This window comes from Phytophthora sojae, assembly GCF_000149755.1.
Source record: "Phytophthora sojae unplaced genomic scaffold PHYSOscaffold_4, whole genome shotgun sequence".
Lineage (NCBI taxonomy): Eukaryota > Oomycota > Peronosporomycetes > Peronosporales > Peronosporaceae > Phytophthora > Phytophthora sojae.
Window position 1 is genome coordinate 2,240,084 of NW_009258118.1, and position 12,024 is coordinate 2,252,107.

Consider the following 12,024-nt stretch of genomic DNA (forward strand, 5'->3'; position numbering starts at 1 on the left):
GGCGTTGAAGTGGCTCGAACCTCTTCACAGGAGACTCGGATTGATTGATAGATGTTGCTTATAGAGAGAGATGGGTTGAAGTGGACCAAATGTGTACTTTACGCGTATATTACGCTTGAAGGGGCTTGTTTACGCGTTGGATTACGCTTTATTGCGTGGCTTTGGGCGATCATATTTTTGGAAGGCCCCATTCGACGAAGCCCAAGCTCGCTTCCCCTTCCGCATACAAACCCCTAGTCAGAACATGTCGGACGCCGCCGCCGCCCCCGCGCAGGATGTGCCCAAGGAGGAGGACTCGCGCAAGGTGAACCTCGTGTCCATGGACGGCGACAGCTTCGAGGTCTCGCGCAGCGTCGCGGCCATGAGCGAGCTGGTCAAGACGCTCATCTCGGGTACGTGGAGTGAACCCATGGCGGTTAAGGGAAAAGGAGGGGGGGTTAAGTGGTGCTAAACGCGTGGAGGGGGGGGGGAATCTCTAACCGAGGGATGTGTTGCAGATGACGCCGACGACGACGAGGTGCAGGAGATCCCGCTGCCCAACGTCAAGAGCCCCGTGCTGTCCAAGGTGATCGAGTTCTGCAGCCACCACCACAACAGCCCCATGCGCGAGATCGAGAAGGTGCGTCGCTGCGTTTAGACAGTATGCGCTTGTTGCAGGTTAGAGAGTATACGCATTCTCTAACCCATGTATACGCTCTTCCTACCTGCAGCCCCTCAAGAGCGCGGACATGCACGACGTGGTGTCGGACTGGGACGCCAACTTCGTGGACATCGAGCAGGAGATCCTGTTCGAGCTCATCCTGGCGGCCAACTACATGGACATCAAGAGTCTCCTGGACCTGGCCTGCGCCAAGGTGGCCAGCATGATCAAGGGCAAGACGCCCCAAGAGATCCGCGAGACGTTCAACATCGTCAACGACTTCACGCCCGAGGAGGAGGCCCAGATCCGCGAAGAGAACAAGTGGTGCGAGGAGGCTTAAGCTGAAGGAGGACGAGAGACGCCTAAGAGTGGTGGCTACACTATTGCGGGGCAGCACTCGCGCCCACGCAGTCCCTCGCTCTCTCTAACCCCCAGAGAAACGAGGAAGACAAGCTTTTGCCACCTAAATGGCCGCGTGTTGAGAGCGAGTTCGGCAGATAAAGGCCGTGTTTGCAGTGTTTTGAGAAGCCGAAAGAAAGAAAATCTCGAGCGTTATATTTTTTTCATCACCACGACGTTTCTTTTACTGTTCTTGCAGTAACAGCAAATGCATTTGCTTTGCCTTCATGGCTTGCGTCTACTATAGCTCTAGTATTGCTCCGAATCATGCACTAGTGTTTGTTGGTTGGGAGATGTTTCATCCGTAATTGCGCGGCCTCTTTGGGGGAAACAAGGCCGCAAACTCAACGGGACGGTTCGCTGGTATAAACGGTTGCTTTTGCAGTCGCTTGTAAGACCTGGCTGCATGAGGTGGCAACGCCGAGTCTGTCGCAAATAGGACTGCGAGTGGGCGGAAGGCAAAGGCTCCGCCACTCTCGACTGTACATACAATTTGTCTCGAAATACAAAGACGGAGACTTGAGCCCCAGGGAGTCTGTTTGGGGAATGACAGAACAGTGGCAAGCGCAAAAGGCAACCCAAGAAAATGACTGGCTGCAATGCACCACAAGTACAATGCCACATCCTAGGTGCGTTGAAACGACAAACTCGGCCCGTATTTGTTGATTTGTTTACAGTTTGTATGACTTTGGATTGAACGGGCCGGGTAGGACCGTTATTTGTGGTACATGGGTTCAATGCTGTTTATGGCAGACCCGGAAGGGTGCAACTTCAACGTGCAAGTTGCCTTTTTAGTTGTGTCCATGCAAAGCTGTGGTGTCAATTGTATCTTCGTTTACTAACTACGTCGTGCCAAGTAGCGAGCGCCAAGTGTTGGCGGCGACCATGTTCGCCGTCATGGCGAGCTCACCGCATCTGGGTGAAGCTGGAGCTGTTGAACGCGGCAGGCTGGCCAAAGCCGCCGGTGGCAGCGCCACCTCCGAAGCCCGAGCCGAACCCTCCGCTGTTGGCAGCGGCTCCAAAACCTCCGGGCTGCGGTGCGGCACCACCAAACGTCGGTGTCTGGGAGCTGAAGGCACTGAAGCCCGATCCGGCGGCTCCTCCACTAGGAGCAGCAGCGGCGGCCGCGCCAAACCCGCCGCCTCCGCCCATACGCGACGCCATGCCGAAGCCAGAGCCTGCAGCTCCACCGAAAGCCGGCTGAGCGGCTCCGCCTAGAGTCGAGGCTGATCCAAACGCAGGGGCGGCACTAGCAGATCCCAAGGCCGACGGCGCGCCAAAGCCGCTGCCTCCACCGAACGACGAGGTGCTGGGAATGCCGAAACCTCCGGCGGCAGGCGCTGCCGGCTGCTTGTTGACGTACTTCTGCTCCAGCATCGAGAAGAGGTGGTCTTCGCGGCCCTTGTACTTCTCCAGTGTCGCGTCCACGGAGCTCAGCTTCGCTGGGTTGTGCTGCTGGTAGAACGCCGTGAGCTTCTCGCGGTAGTTCACGCCACCTGCCGCAGCTCCAAAGCCGCTGCTTGCGGCACCGAAAGGAGAGGGGGCACCGAACGCCGGGGTCGTAGGAGCACTCGACTGGAAGCCACCGCCAAATCCGCTTCCACTAGCAGATCCGAAGCCGCTGGACGTTTGAGTAGCGGCACCAAACGGGGACGCAGCGGGAGTTGGCTTCGGCGCACCAAATGGAGAGGCACCAGGAGTGGGCTTCGATGCGCCGAACCCAACAGAGCTGGAGGAGCCGAAAGTTGCCCCACTCGAGGTGTTGGCAGCAGAGAATGCTCCGGGCTGACCGAACGGGCTGGCTGCAGCATTAGGCTTCGCAGGCTGCAGGGCCGGGCTCGCAGGCGGCACGGAGATGCCTCCGCTCGCGTCGTTCAGCTTGTACTTGACAGCCAGGTTCTGGAAGAGCTTCTCCTCATTTCCCTTGTACTTCTGAAGCGTGGCATCCACACTGCTGAGCTTGTCCGGGTTGTGCTTTTGGTAGAATTCTACCAGCTTCTGGCGGTAGTCGACAGCAGGTTTGCCGAAAGGAGATGCTGTCGCAGTAGTTGTCGCGGTCGTGGAAGAGCTGGTCGCTGTGGATCCAAACGCACCAAAACCTGTGGACTTGTTTGCTGCAGGGCCAAGGCTAAAGGCTGAAGGAGACGCGCCAAACGGACTAGGCTTGGCGGCACCATCCTTCTGAGCAGTAGCTGGCGTTGCAAAACCGCTGAAAGGACTCTTAGACGCCGTGGGAGCTGGCGCCGGGGACTTCGAGGCGGCTGGCGCCGATGTGGACTTGGGGGGAACTGGTCCTCCATGTAAATACTTCTTGACATTTTCGGGTGTCGAATCGGGGACGTACATCGTGAACAGCCGAGTGAACAGGTCTTCCTCCCTGCCCTTGTACGTTGTCAAAGCCTTCTCAATCACGCTGCCACTCTTGGACGGGTTGTGCACTTTGTAAAACTTCTCCAAAAGCGCCTTGTAGTCTGTTGTAGCAGCAGTAGACGAAGCGGGCTGATCCGTACTCTTCGAGTCCTTGGATCCGAAGCTGAAGGCGGACGATGATGCAGGCGCCTCTTTTCCTCCTAGTGAGAAGGCAGGAGCAGGTTTGGCCTCGGTCTTCAGCTTCGGCTTTACTGCTGGCGAGTTGACTCCAAATCCGCCAAACGCTGACGTAGTTAATGCAGCGCTCTTGTCACTTTCCTTCGCCGCTGAGGCACCAAACGCAGTCGCACTGCCACTCGACGACTTCGGGAAGCTGAACACGTTAGTCTTTGGTGCAGCAGCAGCAGTAGATGTCGTTGCGGGCTTCGCTTCTGCAGCGGGGGCTCCCAGACTTGGTCGCTGCGGTGCCTTGCCTACACCAACACTAGGCTTTGTCGGCTGGGGAGTTTGTACAAGCTTGGCAGGCTCCTCCTTCGGTGCCATGGCTTCTGCGAGCGTGAACAGTTTTGACCCTGATTTAACTGGGGTTTCCTTGAACGATACGGATCTGGACGATTGTTTTGCCGAGCTCATGGGAGACGCAACACTTAGCTGTGTCTTCGGCATCAGTTTGCTGCAGGCTTTGATCCGGAGGGGCGAAGTAGACGAATCGGATGGTGTAGGAGGTGCCAGCTTCCGCCGCGGTGTAGAGAAAACATCTCGGGGAGTCACGACATTGTTGCACAGCGACAAAAAGTTCCGGCGGACGTCCTGACTTCGCTGTTCCGTCTCCACAATCACCTGGACCATTTGTTCCTTGGTAGCCGCGGAATGAACTTCACTTTCCACCGCAGAAAGCCCGCTGACGCCGTTGGTTTGGTGCATTCGATCGCCGCGCAAACTCAACTTCTCCAACTGGTCAGCCAATTTGCAAGCCTTGTTGTACTGCATCTTGGAGTTATCGTAAGTTTGCTTCAAAACGCGGAACAAGTGCGCCGAAGACGTTGCGCCGGCTGCATCAGTGCCGATCTTGGAAGAGGAAAGATGACTGTCGAGCTCAAGACAACACTTTTCCACCTCGTCCAATTTCTCTTTAAGCGATGTCCAGGTCTCCTTGGATCGCTGGTCAAGCGGCTGCTCTTCCAGCGTTCTCTTGAGAGCCTCATCATTAAAGCTGTTCAAAATTTCACGACCATACTCGAGCTGCTCGTGCACATCACCGTCACTTCCGATGACGAACAACACGTCTTTCTCGATCTGATCGCGCGACTCGTCCAAACTGTTGATTTCATCACAAAGACTCGAAATCTGAGCGCGTAGCTTGTCCGTTTTAGCCAGCAGCGTCTTCGAGAATTCTGGGTCCTTGGACGAAATGTTCTTCGAGCCCTGGTTTACCCGCTGAAGAGACTTGTCGAAGTCCGCAATCAACTTCCACAGTTGGCCTTCCATCCGAGACGATGGGACACCCTTCGACGACTTAACAGGTGCTGAGGCTGACTTTGCTTGAGTCTTGACAGCAGAAACCGGTTTAGATTTTGCTTCAAATGCACTTGAGTCGCCAAAGTTCAGAGTGCGCTTCGTCTTCGGCTCGTCATCGGAGCTGTCCTTCTTTGCAGCAGTGTCGAGCGTTGAAGACACACTGTCGAATGAGAAGCTCGGTCGCGCTGAGCTAGTTTTCGAAGTAGCCTCCTTCGGCTCGCTGGCAGCTGGTGCTCCAAACGAAAATGCACTTTTCGAGGTTGCCTTGGGGACAACGCCGAATGGAGACGAAGACGTGTCGGGCGCTTTCTCTGTAGCCCCGCTGCCAAAAGTACCTCCAAACAAGGATTTGGACTTCTTAGGAGTAGTTTTCTCATCCTGCTCGGTCGACTCCGACGATGCTTCCGTCTTTGATCCAAAAAGACCCTTACCAAAAGAGCCGAATCCAAACGAACTCGTTGGTTTATCCGAAGCACTCGGCTGTCCAAACATTGGAGGTTTCGGCTTCGACGTGGTGTCAGGCGGGTAGCCGCTAGCGCTTGCGGCACCAAACGCTGGAGGTTTGGGCTTTGACGTTGTGTCGGGCAGGTAAGCACCACCGCTTGCAGCACCAAACGCTGGAGGCTTGGGTTTCGACGTCGTATCAGGAGGGTATCCACTCGAGGCACCAAACGCCGGGGGCTTGGGCTTCGACGTGGTGTCAGGCGGGTAGCCGCTAGCGCTTGTGGCACCAAACGCTGGAGGCTTGGGCTTTGACGTTGTGTCGGGCGGGTAAGCACCACCGCTTGCAGCACCAAACGCTGGGGGCTTAGGCTTCGACGTTGTGTCAGGAGGGTATCCACTTCCACCCGCAGCACCAAATGCCGGGGGCTTAGGCTTCGACGTTGTGTCAGGAGGGTACGAACTACTGATAGCAGTAGACGTCGTAGCTGCCGAACTAGAAGCTGCTCCAAAACTGAAACCCGTTGCAGGCTTCGCTGTAGTCGAAAAACTGAATCCTGTTCCAGATGTTGACGTACCGCTTGAAGCTCCAAACGCTGGAGGTTTTGGCTTAGATGTCGTGTCAGGCGGGTACGCGCTGCCGCTCGCACCAAAAGCTGGAGGCTTCGGCTTCGAAGTCGTGTCGGGAGGGTAGGCACTCGTAGCACCGAATGCTGGCGGCTTCGGCTTCGACGTCGTGTCCGGCGGGTAGCCGCTGGCACTGGCGGCACCAAACGCTGGAGGTTTGGGCTTCGACGTCGTGTCAGGAGGGTATCCACTCGAGGCACCAAACGCCGGCGGCTTTGGCTTCGACGAAGTGTCAGGAGGGTACGAGCTGCCGCTAGAAGCGGACACCGGTGCTTGATCCTTCGACGTCGTGTCAGAACTACTGGTAGCAGAAGTCGTCGAAGTTGCAGTACTTGATGGTGCTCCAAAACTAAAACCGGCCGCAGGTTTCGTGCTAGTCGGGAAGTTGAAGCCTGTTCCAGTAGTAGACGTACTGCTCGAGAAGCTAAAACCCGTCGTCGCTGCCGCACCACCGAACGAGAAACCAGTAGCAGGCTTACTTGAAGCATCACCGTCGGTCGTGGCGGCAGGCGTCGCACCGAAAGAAAAAGACGACGGCTTTGATGCAGCATCGCCCGTGGGAACTGGGAAAGAAAAACCACCGGATCCGATCGAGCCCGCAGACGTTACACTCGCCGCAGTCACAGGAGCCAACCCCTTTGGTGCGGCAGGGTTTGGCGCCTCGCACGCAGTACACTTCATCGCTTCAGGGCCATTGTTCACCATGCACAGCTCACACTTCCAGCTTCCCTCCTTCGCCGTAAATTTCGAGAAGGCTGCCGCGATCTCCTCTTTCGACTTCATCTCGGCGGGCTTCGTCGCTGACGATGCAGGTGCATCCTCATCTTCATCTGAATCCGAGTCATCGTCACCGAAAATCCAGTTCACATACCACGACATGAAGTCGTCTTCGTACACCTTGCCGTCCTTCTCCAGGTTTTCCAGCGTGCTCGCATGCTCCTCCTCCGAATATGTAGATCCCATCGCCTTAAACAGCTTCGGGAACTGCTCTGAAAGGATAAAGTCAGTTCCTTCAGCCGCGATCGTGCGGAACGTAGCTCTGGCATTTTCTTCCTCTTCCCTGCGTTCCTCTTCTTCGTCGCTCGACTCGCCGTCAGACTCGGCGAACTCGTTCTCATCGTTCTGGCCGTATGCATGAGAAATCTCGTTTTTGGGGGGCGCTGGCTCGTCGGTGTGTTCGTCTGAATCGGATTCATCGTCACCAAAGATCCAATCAACATACCAGGATATGAAGTCGATTTCATATACCTTCCCGTCCTTTTCGAGATTTTTGAGCGTACTGGCGTGCTCTTCTTCAGAATACGTCGAACCGAGGGTCTTGAACAACTTCGGGAACTGATCAGCAGCAATAAAGTCCTCTCCATCAGACGCAATGGAGCGGAATGCTTGTTTCGCCTTGTTTTCCTCCTCTTTGCGTTCCTCTTCTTCGTCGCTTGACTCTCCATCTGACTCTGCGAACTCGTTTTCATCATTTTGGCCATACTCATGTGAAACAATCTTTTTCGGAGACGGGGGCGGATTGATTTTCGACGAAGCGTCCACCGTTGGCACGGTTTTACTTTCAGAAGCGACATTCAAGGAGCCAAAGCTAAAGCCCGTGGTTATTGTTGTGTCAACTGCACCAGCCGATGAACCGAAGCTAAACCCAGTGGCAGGTTTCGTGCTAGTCGGGAAGTTGAAGCCTGTTCCAGTAGTAGACGTACTGCTCGAGAAGCTAAAACCCGTCGTCGCTGCCGCACCACCGAACGAGAAACCAGTAGCAGGCTTACTTGAAGCATCACCGTCGGTCGTGGCGGCAGGCGTCGCACCGAAAGAAAAAGACGACGGCTTTGATGCAGCATCGCCCGTGGGAACTGGGAAAGAAAAACCACCGGATCCGATCGAGCCCGCAGACGTTACACTCGCCGCAGTCACAGGAGCCAACCCCTTTGGTGCGGCAGGGTTTGGCGCCTCGCACGCTGTACACTTCATCGCTTCAGGGCCATTGTTCACCATGCACAGCTCACACTTCCAGCTTCCCTCCTTCGCCGTAAATTTCGAGAAGGCTGCCGCGATCTCCTCTTTCGACTTCATCTCGGCGGGCTTCGTCGCTGACGATGCAGGTGCATCCTCATCTTCATCTGAATCCGAGTCATCGTCACCGAAAATCCAGTTCACATACCACGACATGAAGTCGTCTTCGTACACCTTGCCGTCCTTCTCCAGGTTTTCCAGCGTGCTCGCATGCTCCTCCTCCGAATATGTAGATCCCATCGCCTTAAACAGCTTCGGGAACTGCTCTGAAAGGATAAAGTCAGTTCCTTCAGCCGCGATCGTGCGGAACGTAGCTCTGGCATTTTCTTCCTCTTCCCTGCGTTCCTCTTCTTCGTCGCTCGACTCGCCGTCAGACTCGGCGAACTCGTTCTCATCGTTCTGGCCGTATGCATGGGAAATCTCCTTCTTCGGAGATACAGGTTCCTCTGTTTTAGTATTTGCCGTCGTGTTGGACGCAAACAAATGTTCATGTGCTGCCTCAGCCTTAGAATCCTCCTTCACTTCGACATTACGAATAGGTTTCGCTTCGAACGGCGACGGGCTCTTGACAAAGTCAACTTCATACACTGTTGTGTCAACAAATGCGAAGTTCACCAAGATCCCTTCCGTGTTGGTACATGAAACGACAGGCACCGGCGGATACATGTCTTCATCAACAGGGACCTGCAACGTCGAGTTCAAATTGAGGGTAAGGCCCATCGGGTACGATTCTTCATCTTCAGCGTTCATGGGGAGACGGGCTTGATACTTTTCCAGCGGCTTCCACAATTGCCATCCATCACCATTGGGATCTGAAACGAGCAACTCGATATCTGCGCTTAGCGAGCATCCAACGAAGAACATCCGCCTACGAAACAATAAAGCGACATGGGATAACAAATCAGACTCCTCCCTCATCGATCTCCCTCATCGCAGGCAACGACTTACCAGTCCAGCAAGAAGACAGAGAAATACTGGTGCCTACGGTTCTCCACATCGAAAAAGCCGACAACTTCATCCAGCTCAACGCATTCACCTCCATCGAAGATGCACGCCATCGCGGTCGTTTCTTCGTCGTCCTCATCATACTTGTGGTATCCAGCCAAAAACAGTTCGTCTTCCGCCCAGTTGACGTGGTGCACTGAACCAAAGCAGCAAGTCACATCAGCCACAAGCAAATCTACAATTATTCAGGCACGACTCAAATGCTCCTACCTTCGAGGTCTCCTCCTGCGCAGCTTTCAGGTGGGTCGATAGATCGAACAATTTGCAAGGAATCCCCCGCGTACACTCCAATCGTGCCGTCCACCAGACCAATCGCAATCTGCGCTCCCGACGGCGACCACGAAACTAGAATCGCACAACAAGATGAATGAAAAATAATTAGTCAACACTCAACAGCTCTTTTACAGGCGAATCACGGGTTAACATACCCGACGAAGCGGCGCTCTGAGTCTCGATAACAGTTTTCTCTCCACTTAGCGTGCACACGACCACCTGCTTCTCCAGCGTCAAGACCGCCAGCCGCTCGCTAGCTGCGTCAGTGCACCACGCAATCTCCTGCGCCTGCAGCTTGGTAAATGTCTGAAAGGGAGCTGGCGATGCCTGCGAGGGAAATTAAATTATTAGTAAGCAAAATAAAAAATAAATAAAATTTATAGCGCGTTGGCCGTACCGTCTCGAGGATGTGCGCGACCTCGAAGAGCGCCACGGCGTCTCCATAGGCCACTGCGACCGTGAGCTCGTCCGGAGAGAGCGCGATCCAGTAGGCGATGGACGGCAGCTGCACCTGTTTGGTCGTCGGCAGTTCGTGGATCTCCTCGAGCGTGAGCTTCTGGCCGTGGTCCATGGCCTCCTGCCGCCGCTTGTTGTAGTCGGCGCATGCGGCCTCCAGCGCGTCGTTCTTGGTCACCGTGAAGCCTGCAGACAGGTAAGCATAAATTTAGAGATTCTTTGTACATCAAGTATCAAATGAGAGAGCCGCTGCTGCTTTGCGCACCTTGCTCGGTCGCCACGAAGCTGAGCCCGTACGCGTTGCCGTGCTGCAGCAGCTGCGAGCGCTTGGACGCCACCGACGCGAAGCAGGACGTGCTGAGCGGCGACGAGTACGCGACGCGCTGCCTGCCGGCGTCCAGCAAGCGCACGTGCTCCGTCGCCAGCTCCATCGTCGCCTTCCGTGGCCTTGCCGAGAGGTGGTGGGTTTTTGCGGGGTCACGGCTTCCTTGGGTGGATCACGACGCCTTGTGTGCGGCACACCAGATAATAAAAGGAGCAGTCATTTGGATACCTGCGGTACAATCATTCCGGTACAACAAGTTGAAGTGCACTGCAGCAGCACTATCCTGGCACTTTTGGCAGTCCACGCTATCTAGCGTAGCAGATAGTGCTGGGTTCATGTTCGCGCAGATGTAGGCATCCATCCGCGCGCGAATCCATGCGCAAAAGGATAATTGTGTAGCAACGGCTGCTCAATCGATTTGCGACCTTTCGACGGTGGTCTTACCACAGTAGATAGATATGGCGGCGAAGAGCGACACGGTCGAGGTGCTCGAGGACAGTTTGGGCGAGCCCGATGTGAAGGTGGGTAGGGGGTTGGTGGTAGTGGTGGTGTGGTGTGGTGGATGTTGCTGCTGACGTGTTATTGCACTTGCGCTGGCAGGTCATTCTACTCGGCGACTCGGCCGTGGGCAAGTCGAAGCTGGTCGAACGCTTCATGATGAACGAATACCAACCACGGCAGGTAGGGAAAGCTCGCCGATTCATAGCGTGGTTCATTGCGAGGTTATGAAAACGTTGCTGATACGTTTCGCCAGCTGTCAACTTTTGCCTTGACGCTGTTCCGCAAGGAGGTGGGGCTGGACGGCGAGAACGGCAAGCGCACGGTGAAAGTTGGTAGGTGGTCCATTGAGCCCCAGGTGGTTCAACACAAGCTCATGTGGCTATCCTTCCTGTCTAACATTCCAGACTTCTGGGACACTGCTGGCCAAGAGCGGTTCTCCAGCATGCACCCGTCGTACTACTACGGAGCAACAGCGTGCATCTTGGTGGGACACAAACTCTACTATCTCCCTGTCCAGCATGGTGCTAACAAGTTAACTGCACAGGTTTTCGATGTCACGCGCAAGGTGACGTACCAGAATCTGGCCAACTGGTACAAGGAGCTGCGCGAATACTGCGAGAATATCCCGTGCTTTCTCGTTGCCAACAAGATCGACGTCGACATGAACGTCAGTATGCGTGCCCTGCCCGGCGTGAAATCTAACTGACAATATGATACTCCTTGCTTGGCTCGCCCCTAGGTCACCAGCAAAAAGTTTAAGTTCGCCGAGACGCACAATCTCGAGTTCAGTTTCGTCTCAGCCGCCGACGGCACGAACGTTGTCAAGGTGTTCAAAGACGCAGTTGAAGCTGCCTATAAATTCAAGCGCGAGGGTGGCGACTTCATGTCCGATGTACTCGATCTGCTTGGAGAAGACGCAAGTAAGTTGCCAAGACCTCAGTTCACCCGCCATGGTAGCTAAAGCTAACTTTTAGTGCACTAACGATCATACTCGTGCAGAATGACGCATAACCGCAACCTGACGCTTTCGAGATCAATTGCCAAGCACGCAAAATTCGTAGCAGTTCAAGTTTTATTCAACAACTTCAGAATTTGGGCATCCAGGTGCCGATAGATCAGCAGTGCAGCTCACTGTGCTAGTCGCCCACGAATGCTGTTACGAACCGAACAAAGCATCAACACCACAAAACAGCCAAAATTAGTCGAAGTGATTGCCGTTGTCCTCCCCACATTTTGATCGTTGGTTAACGGTGGATCATCATAGTTGAGGTGCTCTCGGCGGTGGGCATGTTCCGGCTGTCACCTGGCAAGGACGCGTCTCATCATGTGGTCTTCGACATCCACGCAGTGATCCACGCATGCTCCAACATCCCCCACCCGGACGCCCAAGTGTACTGCAAGTGGAAGCTCGCAACAGCGACATTCCTGCACAGCGGTGTCACCGAAACCTGCGGTG

At 55.0% G+C, this 12,024-nt stretch overlaps 3 protein-coding genes across 3 annotated transcripts; 2 read left to right on the forward strand and 1 right to left on the reverse strand.

Annotated features, from left to right (window-relative positions):
- The first annotated feature begins 194 nt into the window (after positions 1 to 194).
- PHYSODRAFT_354552 (hypothetical protein) lies at positions 195 to 1,208 on the forward strand. The gene is made up of 3 exons (XM_009527946.1): positions 195 to 392; positions 498 to 619; positions 711 to 1,208. Exons 1-3 carry the CDS (start codon positions 245 to 247, stop codon positions 978 to 980), a joined length of 540 nt encoding a protein of 179 aa, XP_009526241.1. The 5' UTR covers positions 195 to 244; the 3' UTR covers positions 981 to 1,208.
- Positions 1,209 to 1,945: 737 nt separating this feature from the next.
- On the reverse strand, positions 1,946 to 4,399 carry PHYSODRAFT_498251 (hypothetical protein; the record flags this gene model as incomplete). Its single annotated transcript, XM_009527947.1, has 5 exons — positions 1,946 to 2,348; positions 2,403 to 2,743; positions 2,891 to 3,598; positions 3,677 to 4,016; positions 4,116 to 4,399. 5 exons carry the CDS (start codon positions 4,397 to 4,399, stop codon positions 1,946 to 1,948), a joined length of 2,076 nt encoding a protein of 691 aa, XP_009526242.1.
- A 5,766-nt stretch (positions 4,400 to 10,165) lies between these two features.
- On the forward strand, positions 10,166 to 11,629 carry PHYSODRAFT_351128 (hypothetical protein; the record flags this gene model as incomplete). The annotated part of the gene is made up of 7 exons (XM_009527948.1): positions 10,166 to 10,588; positions 10,668 to 10,748; positions 10,822 to 10,900; positions 10,973 to 11,052; positions 11,113 to 11,235; positions 11,308 to 11,488; positions 11,601 to 11,629. The coding sequence occupies exons 1-7, from the start codon at positions 10,526 to 10,528 to the stop codon at positions 11,627 to 11,629; spliced, it is 636 nt and encodes a 211-aa protein (XP_009526243.1). The 5' UTR covers positions 10,166 to 10,525.
- Positions 11,630 to 12,024: the final 395 nt, after the last annotated feature.